Source organism: Bos mutus, chromosome X (assembly GCF_027580195.1).
Source record: "Bos mutus isolate GX-2022 chromosome X, NWIPB_WYAK_1.1, whole genome shotgun sequence".
Lineage (NCBI taxonomy): Eukaryota > Metazoa > Chordata > Mammalia > Artiodactyla > Bovidae > Bos > Bos mutus.
Window position 1 is genome coordinate 73,549,136 of NC_091646.1, and position 26,126 is coordinate 73,575,261.

General features: G+C 39.7%; 1 protein-coding gene across 4 annotated transcripts in view; it reads left to right on the forward strand.

The window, feature by feature from the left end:
- Positions 1 to 26,126, forward strand: part of OPHN1 (oligophrenin 1) — a 629,407-nt gene that overhangs the window by 557,910 nt on the left and 45,371 nt on the right. For all 4 annotated transcript variants that reach the window (XM_005899246.2, XM_070365372.1, XM_070365370.1 and 1 more), the window contains one exon: positions 18,264 to 18,411. In XM_005899246.2, the coding sequence (XP_005899308.1) occupies positions 18,264 to 18,411 (148 nt within the window). The remainder of the gene's footprint in view (positions 1 to 18,263; positions 18,412 to 26,126) is intronic.

Sequence of the window (26,126 nt, forward strand, 5' to 3'; positions counted from 1 at the left end):
CTGAATAAGACTGGGGCCACTGTGCTAGAGGGTCAGATAGGTATACTTTGGCAGCTAGACATGAAACAGACCGAGGTTCCTCAGTCTGGTGACACTAACCTGTAGGAATTTCAGAAATCAGGTATCAGTGGAGGAGCATTGGGATTGGGTGAACTTTTTCCTTGCTCTGAGATTTTGGGACTAATGGCTGTCACTGCTATTTTGGGATTAAGACTGAAAATTGAAAATGCCTATTTTCAATTCAAAAACATCTATAGGTTTTCCAAATAACCATAGAGATGAGAGTATTATGGAAATAATGGAAAATAACTTTGGAAGCAGATAACCCTGAGGCTGAATCCCAGCTCCATTATTTGCTAACCAGGTAGTCTTCAACAAGCCAGTCTACCTCCCTGAAACTTGTTTCCTTCATTTTAAAATTGGGACTAATAATTAAACTTACCTCACTCAGTTATTGGGAAGGTTCAATGAGATAAATATATCAAGTACTTTGTACATTGTATTGCCCACCAAATGCTACTGGGTTAGCCAAAAAGTTTCTTTGGGTTTTTCCCTAATATCTAACAGAAAAGCTCAAATGAACTTTATAGCCAACCCAATAATACCTTCCCATCCCTTGCTATATTGATAGGAAATTAACTTTATCTCAGTGATGACACTCTTCCATAATCTATGGTATACACTAAGTCTTTGTAGTCAAAATGGTACTTTTTAGAAGTCCTTAGATCATTGTCTAGGTTATCTAGGTTGGTCATAACTTTTCTTCCAAGCAGTAAGCATCTTTTAATTTCATGGCTGCAGTCACCATCTGCAGTGATTTTGGAGCTCCCCAAAATAAAGTCTGTCACTGTTTCCACTGTTTCTCCATCTACTTGCCATGAAATGATGGGACCAAATGCCATTATCTTAGTTTTCCTAATATTGAGTTTTAAGCCAACTTTTTCACTTACCTCTTTCACTTTCACCAAGAGGCTCTTTAGTTCTTCACTTTCTGCCATAAGGGTGGTGTCATCTGCATATCTGAGGTTATTGATATTTCTCCCAGCAATCTTGATTACAGCTTGTGCTTCATCCAGCCCAGCATTTCTCGTGATGCACTCTGCATATAAGTTCAATAAGCAGGGTGACAATATACAGCCTTGATGTACTCCTTTTCCTATTTGGAACCAGTCTGTTGTTCCGTGTCCAGTTCTAACTGTTGCTTCCTGACCTGCATACAGATTTCTCAAGAGGCAGGTCAGGTGGCCTGGTATTCCCATCTCTTTCAGAATGTTCCACAGTTTGTTGTGATCCACACAGTCAAAGGCTTTGGCATAGTCAATAAAGCAGAAATAGATGTTTTTTGGAACTCTCTTGCTTTTTCCATGATCCAGCGAATTTTGGCAATTTGATCTCTGGTTCCTCTGCCTTTTCTAAATCCAGCTTGAACATCTGGAAGTTCACGGTTCATGTACTGTTGAAGCCTAGACAGCATATTAAAAAGCAGCGACATTACTTTGCCAACAAAGGTCCATCTATTCAAAGCTATGGTTTTTCCAGTAGTCATGTATGGATGTGAGAGTTGGACTATAAGGAAAGCTGGGCATTGAAGAATTGATGCTTTTGAACTGTCATGTTGGAGAAGACTCTTGAAAGTCCCTTGGATTGCAAGGAGATCCAACCAGTCCTTCCTAAAGGAAATCAGTCCTGAATATTCATTGGAAGGACTGATGCTGAAGCTGAAACTCCAAAACTTTGGCCACCTGATGCGAAGAACTGACTCATTTGAAAAGACCCTGATGATGGGAAAGATTGAAGGCAGGAGGATAAGGGGATGACAGAGGATGAGATGGTTGGATGGCATCACCAACTCAATGGACATGAGTTTGAGTAAACTCCAGGAGTTGGTGATGGACAGGGTGGCCTGGTGTGCTGCATTCCATGGGGTCCCAAAGAGTTGGACACGACTGGGTGACTGAACTGAACTGAGATCATTGTTAATTCATAGTTGTTAAATGATGCAGAACTCTTTACTTCCCTAATCTGAAGGTATTATAAGTAAATCTTAAGAGAAAACTCCACTTGAAATCTGCCATTGCATTCTTAGTAGAATACATAAATCCTTGCCAAGTGGATGGAGGTGTCATTAGCAGATTCTGACTTCATTCTTTCCTAAGTATCCTCTTCCCAAGGCAACTGGGAGGGGAATGGACTGACAGAGCATGGGTTATAGACATGTTAGACACAATCAACAGAAGTATAAACCAGTTTCACAAAGGAGGTACTGTGTTTTAAGGGGATAGGGCACTAGATTGAGGATTAGATTTTTGGGGTTCTAATCAAAGTTTTACCACCTACTAGCTTTGGAGACATGAGCAAACTGCTTCCTCTCTTTGGACATCAGTTTTACCTTAAGTATGTTGTATGGGTCATGTGTCATGGAGAAGAACCTTAAAGTCTATATGTTGCAGAGACCAAAGACAAGCCTGGTGACAGCCCTCTTTAAAAATTTTTGGCTCTTAGTAGGCAACAGACATGATATTTTCAAAGTTCTGTGCAAACTCTGAGAGAACTTGTTGACACACTTGATGTTTAAAGTGGTCTCTGCCAAATGCTAAGAGCTCATTATTTTTTAGCCAATCACTACCTTTGTTTCTAATGAAGTTCAGAGTGCAGTTTTTGCTAATATAAGGGGACCTCATAAAGTGCAACACAGCCTCAGCCAGAGTGTAAATGGAGGCTCAGTAGAAAGCTGAGCTTCATTAGGGCCAAGTCTTATATCTTTGATTTATAGAAAGACAAGATGCTTTTTGTACAATCTGATATTTGCAACCCTGAAGCAGCATCTGGGGCGAATCTGGATAGTTACTGCGTTCTGTCAAAATTTCCAAGAGTTCAGATGACTGTGGATATTATTGCTTTTGGCAATTGAAAAATGGTTATCTTATGTTAAATTTCTTCTATCTTTCATGCCTAAAGACATGACAGAGAAGAAACTTGGAGGGGATTAATATGTTATCAAATTCAGGCAAGAGTTTCATTAACTCCCTCCACAGTGAAGGTGATACCGCTCCTGTCTGTGCCTCAAAGCCCAACAAATGTTATCATCCAGCTTTAGTCCTCAGGAGCCTTCAGAAAAAGGATTTCCAGGAGTTGGACTCATGAGGATCCCAGGCAATAGCCAAGGCCCAACAGAGTGAAATAATATCCCTTGTGTATTGATTTCTCTTAGACTGAGTCTTTAGAATTCAACTCAGCTAACACTCAGGGCCAGCCATGTGCCCAGAAAACAAATATCATTGGTTTGCTCCCAGACTCTGTACTGGTTATTTTCTGGGACTTTTTCCAAAGTCACTATTAAAGACCACAATATTCTAGGTGTTCTTAACCAGTTTGCAGAAAGCCAAATCAGTTCACCCTCTTTCAGGACTTTTGCAAGGTGGGAAAATAAGTTTGGCCTGATACTGTTCCCACCCAAGGAATTATTTTTAAACTTAAAATGTTTTATTCTATGTTATATAGTGAAAATAATATTAACCTTAATGTCAGACAAATCTAAGTTCATGTCATAGCCCTGCTACTTAGGTCTTCTCTTGCTACTGGTATCACTTCCCTTTTTCAAAGATTGCATGAGATACAGAGGAGCTAGTTTTGCATCCTGTGCCACCTGGTATTTCACTCCATCCACCCCTATAATAAAGCCCCACACATTATGATTTTCCCATTCTTTTAGAATTTATTTTTTCTATCTTCAGAGGGTACATTGTGATTCCTCTCTTAGAACATACTTTTCATGGATGCTCAAGAAGTCAATAGGGAATTGAGTAAAACAAAGTTTCTTTTCTTGGGCCTTTCTTAACATTAAAAATGAGTTGTCAAAATTAAGTTCAGAGATCTTGGGCCCATCATCTCTTCTTCTTTCTCTCTTAAGAGAAACTATGGATATTTGCCAGGTTTTCATTCCCAAGACATTAGTTATATCTGTAGTTTGTAGTCCTCCTTCAAAGAACTAATGATACAAATTAAATTTCATAAATACTAAATTCTTATCACATACCAGGCAAAGTTTTCAGCACTGAAGATACATATACTTGTGAACAAAACAAAGGCCTTTATTTCATGGGTCTTGCATTCTACTGGGAAGGGACAGATGATAAACAATTCAGTACATTGTCAGGTGGTGATAAGTGCTGTGAATAACAAAGTAAAGGATGGTTATCTGTGGTTATCTTGTAGAAGGTGGCATTAATATGATTCTTAGGCAGAAAACTGAATAAAGAGTATTAGCCATGGTGGATAACCTGAGGAAGAGCAATTCCAAGAATAGTAAACAGTGAATGCAAAGTTCATGAGGCAGAATTGTCCTTGGCATGTTGAACAGCAATGAGGCTAAACTGGCTAAGGTTGAATGAGCAAGGAGGGCAAATTTACTCCATTTCTTTTACCAAAGGGAATAGCAGTAACACATAGGTTAAAACTCATCATTTAAAAATAGATCTGATGTCAGGCTTTTTGAGGGCCCATAGAACAGAGAGAGAGGTAAATGGATTCTTCCTACCACAGTAATTGCCAGTATTTCCACATTAAAGCTTAGCTTCAAGGTTTACATCTGTAGACCAGCTTTGGGGAGAATGTTGCAACCCATGTTGACTCTAGGTTTATCCCGGCCATGTTTTAATTTTAGATAGGTCACACAACAGGAAGTATCCCCTCGGCTTTTCTAGACTATTCTCATTTAGAAAGACTGGTTTTAAGCCTACTGAGCAGTTTCTCTGAACCCGGCCCATGCGCACATTGGCAGAATTTGTCTCAAAACTTTCCCAACCAATGTCTCAGTCTACCTGGAGGAGACAGAGCCTATAGATAGCAGCCTGTCCAGGTGGATTTGCTGGCTTTCATTGCAAACTATAAAAAATAATGATCCCATATCCTTCTTGGGGTCTGGGTAGCTCTTTGAAGATGAGCAGGCTGTGAGGAAGGAGTTTTGCCAATGAGAAAAAAATAACTGCTATAACTAGAGGAAATAAATAAAATAACTTAATCTGGCAGAGACCTCAAAGAGCCATCAAGTCCACAACTTCTGATTTGCATAGCACATCCACTTCACCCCTTATTGCTTTAGTCTCAACCTCCCTCTGTCCCCTATTCCTTCTCCCCTCCATCTTACCTCTCCATCCCTCTCTCCCTGCTTCTCTCCAAGGAAACATGAGTTTAAGTCATTTTTAGGGTTGTGGTAGTTACCATCTATCGAAGAAGGCAATGGCATCCCACTCCAGTACTCTTGCCTGGAAAATCCCATGGGCAGAGGAGCCTGGTAGGCTGCAGTCCATGGGATCGCTAAGAGTCGGACACGACTGAGCGACTTCACTTTTACTTTTCACTTTCTTCCATTGGAGAAGGAAATGGCAACCCACTCCAGTGTTCTTGCCTGGAGAATCCCAGGGACGGAGGAGCCTAGTGGGCTACTGTGTATGGGGTTGCACAGAGTTGGACACGACTGAAGTGACTTAGCAGTAGCAGTTACCATCTATAGAGTGCTTAACATGTTCCAGACTAGGCTCTTTACATATATTTTCTCATTCAGTCATCACAACAGCCATATGAGGTAGGTAGTTATAGTGATTATTATCACTATTTAGGAAATTGAGGTTTGCAAAAGGCAAACTGAGCTTCACGTTTGAGGCACATATAGTTTAAGTACCTTTCCTGAGGTTGCATAGTTAGCAAGTGGCAAAGCGTCTACATTCTGATTCTTGCTCAAAGCTAGTTCTTTAATCTCTGTCTTATACTCTCTTTCCCCATTTCCAGTTGGAGAAGAAACAAGTGAGAAAAGTCTCTAGTACTTAATAGGCCTCGAGGGGCCTGGCAGCCAAAACCCCTCCATTCGTTATAAAAACTGTCACTGATGAAACGAGATGCCAGTCCAGGTTCAGTGCACGATGCTGGATGCTTGGGGCTGGTGCGCTGGGAAGGCCCAGGGGGATGGTATGGGGAGGTTGGGAGGGAGGAGGGTTCAGGATGGGGAGCATGTGATTTTTAAAAAATAAAATTAAAAAAAAAAAAAAAAAGATATTATCTGAAAAAAAAAAAAAGTTTTCAATGCTATTTATAGAGAAGAGGCTCTGACATATCTTTTTACAAATAAATTAGATTAAATTTAATGAATTGAAAAGACACAGACAAGTTGTGCTTATGGTAAGTTTATAATAATATGAAAACTAAATATCATGGTAATATTATTAAAAAGGCAAGAAAATGTGTGGATTACATGTAGCCATTTATTATATTAAAAAATTCAGTGCTTAGATAAAACTAGAAGTAAATACGCCAAATGGTTACAAAGTGCAAGGAAATAGGAATGATTTTAAAAATACATTTTTAGTAGGTTTAGTGTTACTATTTTGTAATGAAAAGTGAACATATTCGGCACATGATGGCAATGTATAATAAAGTTATTAATTCTAAAAAAAAAAAAAAAAAAACTGTCACTGAACTGCTTTCTTTTGTCTGATGTCCTAATAAGGCTCTAGCTTGTAAAGATGAATGAGACAAAAGTCTCTACTGTCAGGAAGCTTATGATATTGAGAGGGAATTGGGGGGTAATCAGCACTCAGGATACAGTGTAATAAGTAATATGAAGATGTACATCAGATGCTATGGGAACAAGTGGAAGTAGAACATAACTCTGGCCTGGGAATCAGCTAAGGCTTCCCAAAGCCTTATGGGAAGCCTCAGTACTAACTCATGTTAGTACATGAGTTAAGACACAAAAGTTAAAAGGGGATGAATGAGTTAAGGTACAGCCTAACTTCCTGTAATACAAAGAAGAGCAAATTCGGTGACTTAAATAAGAGACAAGTTCATTTTGCTTTCATGGAAAAGTCCAGAGGTAAACAGCCCAAAATTGGTGGAGTAGCTTGACCCACTCCAGTGTTCTTGCCTGGAGAACCCCAGGGACGGGGGAGCCTGGCGGGCTGCCGTCTATGGGGTCGCACAGAGTCGGACACTACTGAAGTGACTTAGCAGCAGCAGCAGCAGCAGCTCTGCTGTCCTTACTGCTTGGCCTTAATCTTTGGGTCCGACTTACCTGTTCCATCAGTCTTCGTGAAAGAGAAAGGGAAAAGAGAATGGAATGCAGACAAATTCTTTATAAAAACGTGATCCAGAAGTTTGTATAAATCACTTCCACTTGTATTTTATTGTTTAAAACTTAAGTGCATGGCCTTACCTAGCTTTAAGGGAAGCTGGGAGATGTAAGCATGGGTACTCAGCTAAAATTCAATGACTTCTATTAATATTAGTAAAAGGAAGAAGGGTGGATGGATATCATAGTATAAAGTGAAGGGAAGAATAGAGGAAGATGAGATTGGAGACTGTAATCAGGGGCCAGATTATAGAGCACCTGGTGTACTAACTACAGAGTTTGAACTTTGTCTCAAAGATAGTGAGGAGTCACTAAAATATAATCAGAGGGGTAAAACAATTATGTTTTGAGTTTAGGAAGGTCCCTCTATGCATACTTTCATAGGCAGATTGAATAAAAGAGTGACATGAGGCACAGAGAATAGTTAGAAGACCACTGTAGTAATATTAGAGAGACATGATGAAACTCTGAACTGAGGCAGTGGTATTGAACAGAGAGAATAGATTAGAGAGATATTAAGGAAGTATAACTGATGGAACTTGGTGACTAAATGGATATGGGATGTGAGAGAGAGGGAAGATGGTAGGATAACAATACCCAGATTTCTGGCTTGGACATTAGCATTGTTTTAAGAAATAAACAATAAAAGAAAATAAATAGTTTAATTGTAGAAATGTTGAAGTTGAGATGCCTCTGGGATATCCAGATGTCAGTATTGAGTGAGCAATTATATATATATATATATATATATATATATATATATATAAGAATCCAGGTGAGGGATTATAACACCTGGTAAAGCAAAGAAATAAGAAGACACAATGAGGAAGAAAGATAGAGTTACTGTCTTTCATTCCTCTCCCATGATGCAGCCCAGTGTGGAGAATGACAGTCTTCTTGGGAGAGGAGAATGAAGTGAGCACTTGATTTCACTGTTAAACCCCAGTACCAGCCCACCTCAGCATCAGACCAACTCATGCAGTCAGATGTCTCTCATGGCCCCAGGCTCCCAGTGGTATTAGGCAAACCCAGGCCCTTGCCCCATGCTGTTATCCACCAGCTTCTGTGGCCCCAGGCATTTCCCAAAGTCCAAGATAGCTCCTGCAGCACCATGCTACCAGAAGGTTCCTGCAAATTCAAGCTCTCAAAACACTCAACATTGCCCAGCACCTATATCCCCAGACAGCTCCCAAGACATATGTGAGCTCACACAAACCCAGGTTCCTGGCTGACCCCACTGTCAGCCAGCTCTGTCACCAGGCTTCTAGTGGATTCCTGTGAATGCAGATTCCTGGACCATTCCAGAATGGATCAGCTCCCACAGACCTAACCTCTAGACCAGCTCACATAGACTGAGGCACCCACAATGCCAGGATAGCTCCTATGGCTCAGGGTCCAGACAGGCTCCTGTGGACCCAAGCTTCTGGCCAACCTCAGTGCCAGACAAGCACTTATGGCCTCAGCTTATAGGCTGGCTTCCAGAGAACCAGACTCCTGGCCTGCACCAGAAACAAGCTGAACCCCTTAGACTTAATCTCTAGGCTGGCCCTTGAGGCCCCAGATGACAGGCTGTCTTCCATGGCCCTAGGCTCCCAGTGTGCCCCAAGGGCAGACTAATCCCATTGCCCTAGGTTCTAGCCCATTTCCTATGAAATCAAGCTCCTGGCCCATCCAGCACCAGAATAGTCCCTGTGGACCCAGATTGTAGGCCCACCCTAGTGATTCCTTATCTTGGTCAGCCCTCATGGACCCAGATCCAGATTCATTCACATGAACCCAAATCATAAGCCTATCACTGCAAAACTCAAGTGTTAGGCCTATTCCAGTGAATCCAAGCCCCAGTCCATACACTTGGACCCAGGCACCAGGCTTGCCCTAGTGGATCCAAACACCAAGCTTGCCTACCTGATGACCAAGGCACCAAATTTGACTTCCAAAGAACTCAAGCAGCAAGTCTCCCCCAGACACCACCAGATGGCCCACCTAGAATCTCAGGATAAGAATGTGAAGAAAAGGGAAGAACCCTAGTACATTGCTAGTGGGAATGCAAGGTGGTGCAGCCAATATGGAAGTCAGTGTGGATGTTCCCTAAAAACTAAAAATAAGATTACCATATGATTCAGCAAATCCACTCCTGGGTATATATCTGAAAGAAATGAAAACATTAATTTGAAAAGATATATATATATCCCAATATTCATCATAGCATTATTTACAATAGCCAAGATATGAAAGCAACCTAAGTATCCATCGCTGATGAATAAAGCAGCTGTGTGTGGACTATCAGCCATAAAAAAGAAGGAAAATTTTGCCATTTGCAACAACATGAATAATTTAGAAAGTATTATCCTAAGTGAAATGTCAGACAAAAACAAATAGTATATGTTACCACTTATATGTGGAATATAAAAGCTAAAACAATTGAATAAAATAGAACAGAAAAAGACTCAGATATAGAGAACAAAAATGGTTATCATTGTGATGAGGGAAAGAGAGGAGAGCAGTATGGGGCAGGAGATTAAGATATATGTATGTATACTTTATATGAAATAAATAAGCTACAAGGATATATTATATAGCACAGAGAATATAGTCAATATCATAATTACTTTAGAGTATAATCTATAAAAATATTGAATCACTATGTTGTATACTTGAAACTAGTATAATATTGTAAATCAACTATACTTTAATTAAAAAAAGATATTGAGTGAACTATAAGAAAACAAAGATAAACAACTAAATGAAATTAGGGACACAAGGCATGAACAAAACAAGTTCAACAAACAGAAATTATTAAAAAACAAAAACAAAACAGAAATCCTAGGGTTCAAAGAACAATGACTGGACTGAAGAATACAATAGAGAGCTTCAGTATTATACTCTATCCAAAAGAAGAAAGAGTTAGTGAATTAGAAGACAGGTTATTTGAGATCATCTATTCATGGGAGCCTAGATGGGGAAAAAGTGGAAATGGTGACAGACTTTATTTTCTTTGGATCCAAAAATCACTGCAGCCATGGAATTAAATTAAAAGATGCTTGCTCCTTGGAAGAAAAGCTATGACAAACCTGGATAGCATATTAAAAAGCAGATATATCACTTTACCAACATAGGTCTGTATAGTCAAAGCTATGGCTTTTCCAATATTTATGTGCGGGTGTGAGAGTTGGACCATAAAGAGGGCTGAGTGCTGAAGAATTGATGCTTTTGAGCTGTGCTGAAGAAGACTCTTGAGAATCCTTTGAACAGCAAGAAGATAAAACCAGTAAATCCTAAAGGAAATAAAACCTGAATATTCCCTGGAAGGACTGAGGCTGAAGTTGAAGCTCCAATATTTTGGCCACATGATGCAAAGAGCCAACTCACTGGAAAAAACCCTGATGTTGGGAAAGATTGTGGGCAGGAGGAGAAGGGGACGAGAGAGGATGAGATAGTTGGATGGCATCATCAACTCAATGGACATGAGTTTGGGCAAACTCAGGGAGATAGTGAAGGACAGGGAAGCCTGGCATGCTGCAGTCCATGGGGTTGCAAAGAGTTGGACATGACTGAGGGACTGAACAACAATAACAATATTCACGGTAGCAAAAAGAAAAAAGAATGAAAAAGAATGAGTATAGTCTATGTGAATTATGCTGCTGCTGCTAAGTCACTTCAGTCGTGTCCAACTCTGTGCAACCCCACAGACGGCAGCTCACCAGGCTCCCCTGTCCCTGGGATTCTCCAGGCAAGAATATTGCAGTGGGTTGCCATTTCCTTCTCCAATGCATGAAAGTGAAAAGTGAAAGTGAAGTCACTCAGTCGTGTCTGACCCTTAGCAACCCCATGGACTGCAGCCTACCATGCTCCTCCATCCATGGGACTTTCCAGGCAAGAGTACTGGAGTGGGGTGCCATAGCCTTCTCCAAATGTGAATTATGGGGTCCATTAAAAGAAACAATTTATGAATAGTTGGAGTCTCAGAAGTCCCAGAAGGAGAAGAATGAGAGAAAACTTTTTAAAGAAGTAATGCCTGAGAATTTAAACCTAGGGGTAAATTTATGAAGCCAACAGTTATCTCAAAATGTCAACCCCAAACAATCTTTTCCAAGACACATTATAATGAAACAGTTTAAAATCAAAGACAGAATGTTAAAAGCAGCAAGAGAGAAAAAAAAAAATACCCTTACATATACAGCTATCAAAAGATTTCTCAGCAGACCCCTTGCAGACCAGAAGAGAGTTGGATGGTATATGCAAAATGCTGAAAAAAAAAAAAAACCCAAAAACTTCCAACCATGAATATTTTACCCAGCAAAGTCATCTTTCAGAAATGAAGGAAAGATAAAGACTTTACCAAAAAATTAAAGCTGAGGGAGTTTGTCCACACTAGCCCTGCCTATTGAGAATACTGAAAGGAATTCTTCAAGCTAAAATGAAAGGATACTAGTTAGTAATGCAAAATATATGAAAGTATAAAACCTACTGTGGAGAAGGCAATGGCACTCCACTCCAGTACTCTTGCCTGGAAAATCCCATGGATGAAGACTGGAAGGCTGCAGTCCATGGGGTCGCTGAGGGTCAGACATGACTGAGTGACTTCACTTTCACTTTTCACTTTCATGCATTGGAGAAGGAAATGGCAACCCACTCCAGTGTTCTTGCCTGGAGAATCTCAGGAACGGGGAAGCCTGGTGGGCTGCCATCTATGGGGTCACACAGAGTCGGACACGACTGAAGTGACTTAGCAATTAGCAATAAAACCTACTGATAAGATAAATATGTTGTCAAATTCAGAATACTCTCATACTGCAATATGGCAGTGTGTTAATTATATAACTCTAATATGAAGGTTAAAGGACAAATATATTAATGATAACTTAGCTACAGTAATTTGTTAATGGATATACAGTATAAAATTGGGTAAGTTGTGATGTCAAAAACATAAAATATAGAGGGAGATGTAAAATGGTAGGGTCTTGGTATATGACAATGATAAGCTGTTATTAGCTTTAAATAGAATTTTATATCTATAGTTTTGTTTATATAAGCCTCATAGTAACCATAAATGCAAAAACCTAAGTAGATAAACAAAAGATACTGCTACTGCTAAGTCACTTCAGTCGTGTCCAACTCTGTGTGACCCCACAGACGGCAGCCCACCAGGCTCCCCCGTCCCTTGGATTCTCCAGGCAAGAACACTGGAGTGGGTTGCCATTTCCTTCTCCAATGCATGAAAGTGAAAGTGAAGTCGCTCAGTCGTATCCAACTCTTAGCAACCCCATGGACTGCAGCCTACCAGGCTCCTCCATCCATGGGATTTTCCAGGCAAGAAGAGTGGGCTGCCATTTCCTTCTCCAAAACAAAACATAGAGAGAAGGAAATCAAAGCATGACATTACAGAAAATGATAAATTCACAAAAATAAAGACAAGTGATGAGGAAAGAAAGAAGGGAATTTCAAAATAGCCAGAAAATAATTAAGATGGAATTAATAACTCCTTGCCTATCAATAATTAATTTGAATGTAAATGAATTAAATTATCTAATCAAAAGGCAGAGGGGCTGAATGGATTAAAAATAGGACCCTACAGTATGCTGCCTAAAAGAAACACTTCAAATTTAAGGACACACATTGGCTCAAAGCTAAGGGTTGGAAAAGTTATTTCCTGCAAATGGAACCCAAATGAAAGCAGGGATACTTATATCAGACAAAATAAACTTTAAATCAAAAACTGATTTAAGGGGATGAAGAAGGTCATAATTTAATGATAATATGGTCTATTCATCAAGTTCAGTTCAGTTCAGTTGCTCAGTCTTGTCCAACTCTTTGCGACCCATGAATCACAGCACACCAGGCCTCCCTGTCCATCTCAACTCCCGGAGTTCACCCAGACTCACGTCCATCGAGTCAGTGATGCCATCCAGCCATCTCATCCTCTGTCATCCCCTTCTCCTCTTGCCCCAAATCCCTCCCAGCATCAGAGTCTTTTCCAATGAGTCAACTCTTTGCATGAGGTGGCCAAAGTATTGGAGTTTCAGCTTCAGCATCAGTCCTTCCAAAGAACACCCAGGACTGATCTCCTTTAGGATGGACTGGTTGGATCTCCTTGCAGTCCAAGGGACTCTCAAGAGTCTTCTCCAACACCACAGTTCAAAAGCATCAATTCTTAGACCAAATGAACTTGAATGACATATACAGAACATTTTACCCACCAACAACAGAATACTCATTCTTCTCAAGTGGACATGGAACTTTCTCTAGGATAGATAATGTTAGGTCATAAAATAAGCAAATATATGAAGATTGAAATCTTATCAAGTATTTTCTGGTCACAGTGGTATGAAACTAGAAATCAATAACTGGAAGAAAACAAAAAATTTTCAAATATGTTGTAGAAAACGCACTTTTGAACAACCAAAGGGTCAAGCAAGAAATCAAAAAATTCAAAAAATACATGACAATAGAAAAACAACCAATCAAAACTTATGAAATGCAGAAAAGGCAATTCTAAGAGGGGACTTTTACAAAACACTACATTTACACTACATTTACATTATATTACATTATACTACATTTACATTAAGACAAAAGAAAGATCACAAATAACCTAACTTAACATCTCAAACAATTGGTAAAAGAACAAACTCAGCCCAAGGTTTGCACAAGGAAGGAAATAACAAAGATCAGAGCAAAAAAGAGAGAAATCAATGAAATAGAGAACAGGAAACTAATAGAAAAGATAAATGAAATTACATTGAGTATTTAAAAAGATAAATAAAACTGAAAAGCTTTAACTAGACTAAGAAAGAGAGAAGACCTGAATACGTAAAATCAGAAATAAACAAAGATTACACTACAGAAATAAAAAGGATAGTAAGAGACTACTATAAATAAACCTATGCCAACAAATTGGATAACCTAGAAAGATTGATAAGTTCCTAGAAATACATAACCTAGTGAGACTGAATCATGAAGAAATAGAAAATCTGAACAAATAGTGAGTGAAGAGCTTGAATCAGTATTCAGAAATGTTCCAAAGAAGAAAAGCTCAGGTCCAGATTTTTTCATTGATGAATTCTACCAAACATTAAAAGAAGAATTAATGTCAATTATTCTCAATTATTCTCAATTATTCTCAATTAAAAACGTTGAAAGAGAGAGAACACTCCCAAACTCATTTTTGAGGCCAACATTGCCATGATGCCAAAGCCAGTTTAGGACTCTCTAAAAAAAAGAAGGAAGAGGAGGATGGGAAAAGAAGGAGGAAAAGAAAGCTATAGGCCACAGACCAACATACCACAGGCCAACAATACAGAAAGCATAAATTCTCTGCAAAACACTAGCATACTTAATTGAATAGCACTTTAAAAGAATCATAGACTATTATCAAGTGGAATTCATCCCTGGGATGCAAGGATGCTTCAACATAAGAAAATCAATAAATGTGATATACCACATTAATAGAATGAAAAATAAAATTCTCAATAGATGTATAACATACATTTGCCAAAATTCAATATCCTTTTGTGATAAATACGCTCAATAAATTTGGTACGGAAAGAACAGACCTCAACATTACTAAGACCATATAGGAAAAGCCCACAGCTAACATCATCAGTTCAGTTCAGTCTTTCAGTCATGTCCAACTCTTTGTGACCCCATGAACTGCAGCATGCCAGGCTTCCCTGTTCATCATCAACTCCTGGAGATTGCTCACACTCATGTCCATTGAATCGGTGATGCCATCCTACCATCTCATCCTCTGTCGTCCCCTTCTCCTCCTGACTTCAGTCTTTCCCATCATCAGGGTCTTTGCAAATGAGTCAGCTCTTTGCATCAGGTGGCCAAAGTATTGGAGTTTCAGCATCAGTCCTTCCAATGAATACTCAGGACTGACTTTCTTTAGGATTGACTGGCAAGGTAGACAACTGTTGCTAAGATCAGGAACAAGATAAGAATATTTATTGTAACCACTCCTATTCAGTACAGTATTTCAGTCCTAGCCAGAGCAATTGAGCAAGAAAAAGAAATAAAATACAAATGTCACCCCACTCGAGTACTCTTGCCTGGAAACTCCCATGGATGGAGGAGCCTGGTAGGCTGCAGTCCATGGGGTCGCTAAGAGTCCGACACGACTGAGTGACTTCACTTTCACTTTTCACTTTCATGCATTGGAGAAGGAAATGGCAACCCACTCCAGTGTTCTTGCCTGGAGAATCCCAGGGATAGGGGAGCCTGGTAGGAGGCTGTCTATGTGGTCGCACAGAGTCAGACACGACTGAAGTGACTTAGCAGCATTGGGGAGTTTGAGGGAGAATGGATACATGTATATGTCTGGTTGAGTTCCTTTGATACCCAGCTGAAACTATCACAGCATTGTTAATCAGCTATACTTAAATACAAATATAAAAAGTTTAAAAAGAAATAGCTATGAATAATTTATTTCTGATAATTTTTTGTCAGACACAAGACATTAATTTTACCTTCTTGAATTCTGGCTATTTTTTAATCACTATAGGTAATATTCTTGAGCTCTTTCTAGGGGTGCAGTTGTTACCCAAATACAGCTTGATATTTACAAGTATTTCCTTTAACCTTAAGCAGAAAAAGAATAGTATTTAGTCATGTTAATTTTTCTTCGTGAATGAGGCAAAACTTGTCTGTGTACTCTAATCAGTGCTCTGTGAATTATTTAATAGTTCACTGTGGCTGGTGAGAACAGGAACTCTTCCAGCCACTGTGTTTCCCTTTAATTTTGTCCTGTGGTTCTTGCCTTACACATATGTATTAATCAGTATGCAGCTAAATTCTTAAAGAGGACGCCTGAAGATCTCCAGAGTTCTCTGTGCAGATCTTCTGTCTGCACAGGTACTCTGCCCTGAAAACTCTCACTTCCTTGCTCTTCTCATACTTACAACTCAGTGTCTTCAGCTTATGGAGACTGCTGGGCTCTTCTGGGTTCCTTGTCTTGTAGTATGGCCTTAAGAATCTTTCCAGGCTTTATGCTGGGACAATCATGGAGTTCACTTCATTTATTTTTCCTCTCTCATGGATCACTGTCCTTCATTGCCAGATTTCAAATGCCCTAATAATGATCAGAATCATTATTACATTTTTTCAAGCTTTTTAATTGTTCCATGCTGATGATATAAATCTAGGCCCTTTTACCCTATTTTGGCTGGAAGGGAAAGTGGCTGTCATGTTATTTTCAGAGGACAATTTGGTCTTTTATATCAGAATTTTAAATGTGTTTTTTGGCCCAGCAATTCTAGTCACTCTTCTAACTGCTGGAGATACAACAGTGAACATGATGATATATATTAGTATAGTATACAATCAAGTGGAGAGGCAGATAACCAAAAGCTAAATAAGTACAATATATGGTGTTAAAAGACCCTGATGCTGGAAAAGATTGAAGGCAAAAGGAGAAGTGGGAGGCAGATGATGAGATGGTTAGATAGCATCACCGACTCAATGTACATGAACTCGAGCAAACTTCAGGAGATAGTGGAGGACAGGGAAGCCTGGCGTGCTGCAGTCTATGGGGCTGCAAAGAGTTGGACATGACTTAGCAACTGAACAACAACAGCAGTGTTAGAAAGTGATAAGAAAATAAGTTAAATAGAGATGGGGGATAGAAAGCACAGCAGAGGGAAGCATGTCAAAATTTTGATACATTTATCTACAAGGACTCACTGAGAGGAGTGTATTTGATCACTAATACTACTGAAATCAAGATCACAAGCTATGGATATGGTTACCTGGAAGAAGCGCACTCCAGGTGGATGAAACATTCAGTGCAAAGTCCCTGGTGCACTTGATAAATAACAAGGGATATTTGTAACAACTACTACATCTGCTTAAGATGCTCACAAAATGGTAGCTATTTAGAATATTATTACTAATGATGACACCAGAAATATGACCTAAAAGTATATGGCCTCAAAGCTCATCTGCTTGCTACTGTGTCATATTCTTTTTTCCCTATTCCATGAGCTACTGAAACATGTACTGCCTTATGATTCTTATTACTTTGTTCTCTATCATTGTGCAGCTTTCACACAGGCTTGCCTTGTGTTCCCAATCATGTAAGTTCTGTGTCTATGCAAATTATGTTGATTTTTGCCTGATAGAATGTTGGGCTATGACATTATTTTGCACAAATCATTGGGATTGATTTTATTATTGCAATGGAACCAGTTCCCTTCCTCCATCATCACATATGTGTGTCTTTCTAAATTGTGTTCACTCTGGCCAAAAGGTCATTCTCCTCAGGGATAGGAAGATCCTTAAGTACATATGAGACACTATATACAAATTCTAATCACAGCTCCTCCCTCACTTATCCAGCAATTATCATAACTTCAAGGAACTTCGTTTTTGTCCTTTCTCTTTTGAATAAGTAATGCATACATGGTTTGAAAATTTTTAAAGATCAAAATGATATAGGAGTGAAAAATAAGTTTCCTCCATCCTTCCCTGAGCCACTCATTATTCCTGTCTTGTGCAAACAATGTAATCAGTTTCTTGGTATCTTTTCAGAAATATTGAATGCATGTGGGTGTTTTTAATCATTCTTCACACCCTACCTCTACCCATACAATGTACTTTGACTACCTATCCACTTGGTTCTCAACACATCCTGTGATAGGTGGCGCTCCCTGCGATTTACAGATGAAGAAGCTAAGGCTCAGAGATGGGAGGTGAATTTTTAATGAGTTTTGCTTGGAAACCTTTTTTACAGTTTTTGTTGGGAAAAGCTTTTTTACAGTTTCCCAGGCAGTAAGTGGAAAATTCAGGACTGATGTTGCACAGTTTTTAAAATAATAATTTAATTGGTTTTGTTCAGTGAATATGTGTCATGCAGCAATCCCATCTAATATATAGAAGAGTACACTCCTGATGTTGCCATTTTTGTCTGCATTCTTTCCTCTACACTGAGAAATCCCAGGTCCTGCACCTCAAACATGGTGGGAAATCTCTACTTGCTGGTGGTTAGAGTGTTTAAGAAAATATCCCCAATTCCTTTAGTAATATTAGAATTTCTATGGCAGACACTAGGTGTAATGCTGATGGGCATCAACTGGCAGTTAGCATTAGGAATACAAAAAGTTGATCTTTCTAATTGTTTTCTGGAAATACTCCCCATCTACAGATCTATTCAGGTCCACCTGAGGAAAGTACTGCACCCCCAGTGCCTCCACCTCGAGTAACAGCAAGAAGACACAAACCAATTACAATTTCAAAGCGCTTGCTGCGGGAAAGGACAGTTTTCTATACTTCTTCCCTGGATGAAAGTGAAGGTCAGTATTAAAGTTTACCCTTATCTTCTTAATAGTGACTGGAGATAAAAAGTATATTGAAAAGCAGAAGTGGAGGCATAATCATTTTTTTCCATGTAAAGGTAGACTTTTTCTGCATCCTGAGCCAGGCAAGTCAAGGTTTGTAAAATTTGTGCCCAAAGAGTGAATTAGTCGTTTGGTAGTGGATAGAACAGAGATGAACCCGTCCTAATCAATTTACAGATGAATCTGTAACATCATTTTCCCTTAGCAGAGCAGTGGAAGATACAAGGTGTTCTTAAATCTGTACCTCAATACATTGAAATAGGTGAGCAATGTGTTTTCTGAATATTCTGAGATTTTAAATAAAATTCTGCTAACCCAGGGGACTGATGGCTTAATAGGAGTTTCTAGTGCTTGTCCCTTCACAGTAACATGAATGAATTCCAACAACTATCTATGCAAGAAAATTCCTTCAATGAGAGCTATAGAATCCATATGACAGATAAGAATACCTGGGTGGAGTACAGAAATAAGAAAAAGTGCATTGCAGATGCTAGAAATGACACTTTCATATTACTCATGTCACCCTTCCCCAAAGCTCACATTATGTAGTCCAGGGAAGGATCCCCTCCACATGGAGAAAGGAGAGTGAAGGGAGCAATCAACATTACCTTGGACTGCAGCACCAGGCCCATCCCAGTAAACCCAAGCACCAACTCATCCCCCAGTTTTCCAGACTCCAGGCCAGCCTCTACCAAGCTAGGCCCTAGACCTGCCCCAGTACTAGGCCATTCCATGCAGTCTCAGGCTCTAAGCCTGCCCCTAAAGACCCAGAATCCAGGGCCAACACATGCCAAGCTGGCCCTGTAGCTCTAATCACCAGGATGTAACCACAGCTCAGCTTCTAGTCCAGTCTTCTGTGGACAAAGCCTCCAGGTCTGTCTCAGTGCCAGGCTAGCCCCCTGGGCCTAGGCTTCAAGATCCAGGCTGATCTCCTGCAGATCCAGGCTGAAAGCTTGCCCATTCACTGACCCAGGCACCAGATCAGCCTACTCAAGAACTCCAGCAGCAAGCTCACCTGTGGAGCCTGCCAGGTGTTCTGGTTGTGCTGATGGATAAAAGGCTTTCCTCACCAAAGCCAATCTATAAAGACTGGAAGATGTGCCTGCTGCTGCTACTGCTAAGTCGCTTCAGTCGTGTCCGATTCTGTGCGACCCCATACATGGCAGCCCACCAGGCTTCCCCGTCCCTGGGATTCTCCAGGCAAGAATACTGGAGTGGGTTGCCATTTCCTTCTCCAGTGCATGAAAGTGAAAAGTGAAAGTGACGTCGCTCAGTCGTGTCCAACCCTCAGCGACCCCATGGACTGCAGCCTTCCAGGCTCCTCCGTCCATGGGATTTTCCAGGCAAGAGTACTGGAGTGGGGTGCCATTGCCTTCTCTGGAAGATGTGCCTAGTTCTTCAAATAGGGAAACACCAACTAAAGGCCACTGCTGCTGCTGCTGCTAAGTCGCTTCAGTCGTGTCTGACTCTGTGCGACCCCATAGATGGCAGCCCACCAGGCTCCCCCATCCCTGGGATTCTCCAGGCAAGAATACTGGAGTGGGTTGCCATTTCCTTCTCCAAAGCATGAAAGTGAAAAGTCAAAGTGAAGTCGCTCAGTCGTGTCTGACTCTTTGCAACCCCATGGACTGGATCCCACCAGGCTCCTCCACCCATGGGATTTTCCAGGCAAGAGTACTGGAGTGGGGTGCCATTGCCTTCTCCAAAAGGCCACTAGGGTGAGGATTAATCAGGGAAACATGACACCACCAAAGGAACAAAATAAGGCACCATGAACTGGTCCTAATGAAATGGATATCTATGAACTGTCCAAAAAGGAATTCCAAATAACCATCTTAAAGAAGCTTAGTGAGCTACAAGAGAACTCAGACAACTAAACAAAATCAGGAAAATGATGCACGAGAAGTTCAAGAAAGTCATGGAAATCATAAAAAAGAACCAAAAAAAAAATTCTGGAACTGAGGAGAAGAAAGAATCACTGCATTCAAAGACAGGTCACTTGAAATTACCCAGAGGAAAAAAAGGAAAAAAGATTATAAAAGAGACTTATGGGACACCATATACAAACCAATATACACATATGGGAGGAAGTCTCAGAAGGAGCACAGAAAGTAAAAGGGGCACAAAGCTTATTTAAAGAAATAATGATGGAAAAATTCCTAAATCTGGAGGAGGAAATGAAAACCTGGATCCTTGAAGCCCAAAGAAATGCAAATAAAGTAAACATAAAGAGATTTTAGCCAGAAAGATTTGTATAAAATTCTCAAAATTCCAAGACGAAGAGAATTTTGAACATACCATGAGAAAAGCAAATCATCAAATAAAAGGAAACTCCGATAATACTATGAGCAGATTCCTCATCTAAAACCTTGAAGGCCAGGAGAAATTGGGATGATATCTTCATGGTACTGAAAGGAAATAACTTCCAATCAGGAATACCATATTAGACAAAGTAATCCTTCAGAAATGAGGAGAGATAAAACTTTTCCAGACAAACAAACCTGAAGGAATTGATCACCAATAGACTTGGTTCAAAAGAAATATTAAAAGAAAGCATACTAAGTGAAGTAAGCCAGACAGGGAAAGACAAATGTCATATGAAATTTGCTTATATGTAAAATCTCAAAAAAGAAACAGATGCAAATGAACATAATTACAAAACAGAAATAGACCCACAGACATAGAAAACAAACCTATGATAACCAAAGGGGAAAGTGGAGGAGGGATAAATTAGGATGTTGGGATTAACACATACACATTACTGTATATAAAATAGATAATATGTTGATGTATGGCCAAAAAATCAAAATGTTGTAATTATCCTTTAATTAAAATATATAAAAAATAGATAGCCAGTAAGGACCTACTGTATAACACAAGAAAGTGCACTCCATCTTTTATATAAGCTATAAGGGAAAAGAATCTTAAAAAAGTGTATATATATGTATATATACAGAGAGAGAGAGAGAGGAGAGAAGAGTCAAGATGGTGGAATAAAAGGATGCAGAATTCATGTCTCTTCACAAGTACATCAGGAATACATATACAAATATAATGATTCTCACAGAGCACCTGCTAAACACTAGTGGAAGACTGTGGACAACTAAAAGAAAAGAAAACTGTCCTTGAAACTGGATAGATTGAAAGAAGTGAAAAAAGAAAAGAGGAATCAAAAAAGGGACCAGTAACTCTGGCAGGAAGCTGAAGGTGAAGAGAATAAGACAAAAAGGAAAAACAAATATCATATATTAATGCATATACACGGAATCTAGAAATATGGTATAGTTGATCTTTTTGCAGAACAGAAATAAAGACACTGACATATAGAACAAATGTATGGGAGGAGGAAAAGGGAAGTAGGATGAATTGGGAGACTGGGATTGACATACATACACTGCTATGTGTAAAACAGGTAACTAATGAAAATCTGCTGTATGGCACAGTGAACTCCACTCATTGCTCTAACCTAACTAGGTTAGTGGTAACCTAACTAGGAAGGAAATTTTAACAAAGAGGGGATATGTGTAAACATTTGGCAGATTCACTTTGCTGTACAGCAGAAACTGATGTAGAAGTGTAAAGGAACTATATTCCAATAAAAAAGAATATATGTAACTGAATCACAGTGCTGGACATCTGAAACTAACATGACATTGTAAATCAACTGTACTTCAATAAAATAAGTAAATAAATCAGTAAGACATGCTAAAAGAGGGTCAGTCCAGTTCAGTTAAGTCATTCAGTTGTGTCTGACTCTTTGCAATCCCGTGGACTACAGCACGCAAGGCCTCCCTATCCATCACCAACTCCTGGAGCTTACTCAAACTCATGTCCATTGAGTGGATGATGCCATCTACTATCTCATCCTCTGTCGTCCCCTTCTCCTTCTGCCTTGAATCTCTCCCAGCATGAGGGTCTTTTCAGATGAGTCAGTTCTCTGCATCAGGTGGCCAAAGTATTGGAGTTTCAGCTTCAGCATCAGCTGCTACTGCTAAGTCACTTCAGTCGTGTCCGACTCTGTGTGACCCCATAGATGGCAGCCCACCAGACTCCCCCGTCCCTGGGATTCTCCAGGCAAGAACCCTGGAGTGGATTGCCATTTCCTTCTCCAGTGCATGAAAGTGAAAGTGAAAGTGAAGTCGCTCAGTCATGTCTGACCCTCAGCGACCCCATGGACTGCAGCCTTCCAGGCTCCTCCACCCATGGGGTTTTCCAGGCAAGAGTACTGGAGTGGGGTGCCCTTGCCTCCAGTAAATATTCAGGAATGATTTCCTTTTGGATGGACTGGTTGGATCTCCTTGCAGTCCCAGGGACTCTCAAGAGTCTTCTCCAACACCACAGTTCAAAAGCATCAATTCTTCGGTGCTCAGCTTTCTTTATATTCCAACTCTCATATCCATACATGACTACTGGAAAAGCCTTAGCTTTGACTAGACAGACCTTTGTTGGGAAAGTAATGCCTCTACTTTTTAACATGCTGTCTAAGTTGGTCATAAGTTTTCTTCCAAGGAGCAAGCGTCTTTTAATTTCATGGCTGCAGTCACCATCTGCAGTGATTTTGGAGCCCCCCCAAATAAAGTCTGTCACTGTTTCCATTGCTTCCCCATCTATTTGCTGTGAAGTGATGGGACCAGATGCCATGATCTTAGTCTTCTGAATTTTGAGTTTTAAGCCAACTTTTTCACTCTCCTCACTTTCATTACGAGGTTCTTTAGTTCTTCTTCACTTTTTGCCGTAAGGGTGGTTTGATCTGCATATCTCAGGCTATTGATATTTCTTCAGGCAATCTTGATTCCAGCTTGTGCTTCTTCCAGCCCAGTGTTTCTCATGATGTACTCTGCATATAAATTAAATAAGCAGGGTGACAATATACAGCCTTCATGTACTCCTTTCCTGATTTGGAACGAGTCTGTTTTTCCAAGTCCAGTTCTAACTGTTGCTTCCTGACCTGCATACAGATTTCTCAGGATGCAGGTCAAGTGGCCTGGTATTCCCATGTTTTTCAGAATGTTCCACAATTGGCTGTGATCCACACAGTCAAAGGCTTTGGCATAGCCAACAAAGCAGAAATAGATGTTTTTCTGGAACTCTCTCACTTTCTCAGTGACCCAACGGATGTTGGCAATTTGTTCTCTGGTTCCTCTGCCTTTTCTAAATCCAGGTTGAACATCTGGAAGTTCATGGCTCACATATTTGTGAAGGCTGGCTTGTAGAAGTTTGAGCATTACTTTGCTAGAGTATGAGATGCGTGTAATTGTGCACTACTTTGAGCATTCTTTGGCATTGCTTTTCTTTGGGACTGGGGCTTCCCTGGTGGCTTAGAGGGTAAAAGCATCTGCCTGCAATGCAGGAGACCTGGGTTTGATCCCTGGGTCAGGAAGATTCCCTGGAGATGGGAAGGGCAACCCACTCCAGTACTCTTGCCCGAAAAATTCCGTGGATGGAGGAGCCTCGTAGGCTACAGTCCATGGGGTCACAAAGAGTCAGACACGACTGAGACACCACACACGTTCTTTGAGACTGGAATGAGAACTGACCTTTTCTAGTCCTGTGGCCACTGCTGAGTTTTCCAAATTTACTGGCATATTGAGTGTAGCACTTTCACAGCGTCATCTTTTAGGATTTGAAATAGCTCAACTGGAATTCCATCACCTCCACTAAGTTTGTTCGTAGTGATGCTTCCTAAGGCCCACTTGACTTTGCATTCCAGAATATCTGGCTCTAGGTGAGTGATCACACCATCATGAAGACCTTTTTTGTATAGTTCTGTGTATTCTTGCCACCTCTTCTTAATATCTTCTGCTTCTGTTATGTCCATATCATTTCTATCCTTTATTGTGCCCATGTTTGCATGAAATGTTCCCTTGGTATCTCTAATTTTCTTGAAGAGATCACTAGTATTTCACATTCTGTTGTTTTCCTCTATTTCTTTGCATTGATTGATGAGGAAGGCTTTCTTATGTCACCTTGGTATTCTTTGGAACTCTGCATTCAAATGGGTTTAGCTTTCCTTTCCTCCTTTGCCTTTCATTTCTCTTCTTTTCACAGCTATTTGTAAGGTCTCCTCAGACAACCATTTTGCCTTTTTGCATTTCTTTTACTTGGAAATGGTCTTGATCCCTGCCTCCTGTACAATGTCACAAACCTCCGTCCATAGTTCTTCAGGCACTCTGTCTATCAGATCTAATCCTTTGAATCTATTTCTCACTTCCATTGTATAATTCTAAGCGATTTGATTTAGGTCATACCTGAATGATCTAGTGGTTTTCCCTACTTTCTTCAATTTAAGTCTGAATTTGACAATAAGGAGTTCATGATCTGAGCCACAGTCAGCTCCCAGTCTTGGTTTTGCTGACTATATAGAACTTCTCCATTTTTGCCTGTAAAGAATATGATCAATCTGATTCTGGTATTGGCCATCTGGTTATGTCCACGTGTAGAGTCTTCTTTTCTGTTGTTGGAAGAGGGTGTTTGCTATGAGCAGTGCATTCTCTTGGCAAAACCTATTAGCCTTTGCCCTGCTTCATTCTCTACTCCAAAGCCAAATTTACCTGCTACTCCAGGTATTTCTTGACTTCCTACTTTTGCATTCCAGTCCACTATAATGAAAAGGACTTCTTTTTGGGGTGTTAGTTCTAGAAGGTCTTGTAGGTCTTCATAGAACCATTCGACTTCAGCTTCTTCAGCATTACTGGTCAGGGCAGACTTGGATTCTGTGATATTAAATGGTTTCCTTAGAAACAAACAGAGATCATTCTGTCGTTTTTGAGATTGCATCCAAGTACTGCATCTCAGATTCTTTTGTTGACCATGACAGGTATTCAAGTTGAAATTAATGGATGTAAACAATATGAAAACCTGAAAGTATAAACCCAAATTTTAAAGATAAGAATATAACCCAATTCACAATATTCTACTGTAATAGTGATGTGTAAATCACTTTTAACTGTAGTATGAAAGTGAAAATACAAAAGTATTTAAAATTACTTTATGTACAATAATTTATTAATGGATACATAATCTAAAAATCTATAAATTATGACATCAATAACATAAAATGGAGGGGTAAGGAAAATTAAAATGTAGTTATTGTATATAGTCAATGTTACTTTGCTAGCTTCAAACAGACTGTTATGTTTTATATAAACTTCAAGAAAAAGACCCCAAATATGCAAAGTAATGTTGAAAAAGAAGAGCAAATTGGAAGATACCACACTTTCTTAAATAATATAATATGAAATATAATATAATGTGAAATATATTATAAATATAATATGAAACTATAGTAACCTACAGTATAGTTCTGGCATAAAAGCAGACATATAGACCAATGAAATAGAATAATGAGCCTTGAAAAAGTACACACATTTGTGGTCAGTTAACCTTTGACAATGGGGTCAAGATTACACAATGGGAAAGTATAGTCTTTTCAATACATGATATTGGGGGAAATCGATATCCACATGCAGAGAAACTGGGTTCTTATCTCACACAGTGTACAAAGACCAACTCAAAATGGATTAGAGACATAAATGTAAGACCTATAGCTGTAAAACTACCAGAAGAAAATGTAGGGGGAAAGCTACTTGGAATTGTCTCATCTGGGCAGTCATTTGTTTGGATATAACTCAAAAAGTACAAGCAACGAAAGCAGAATAGACAAATGTGAT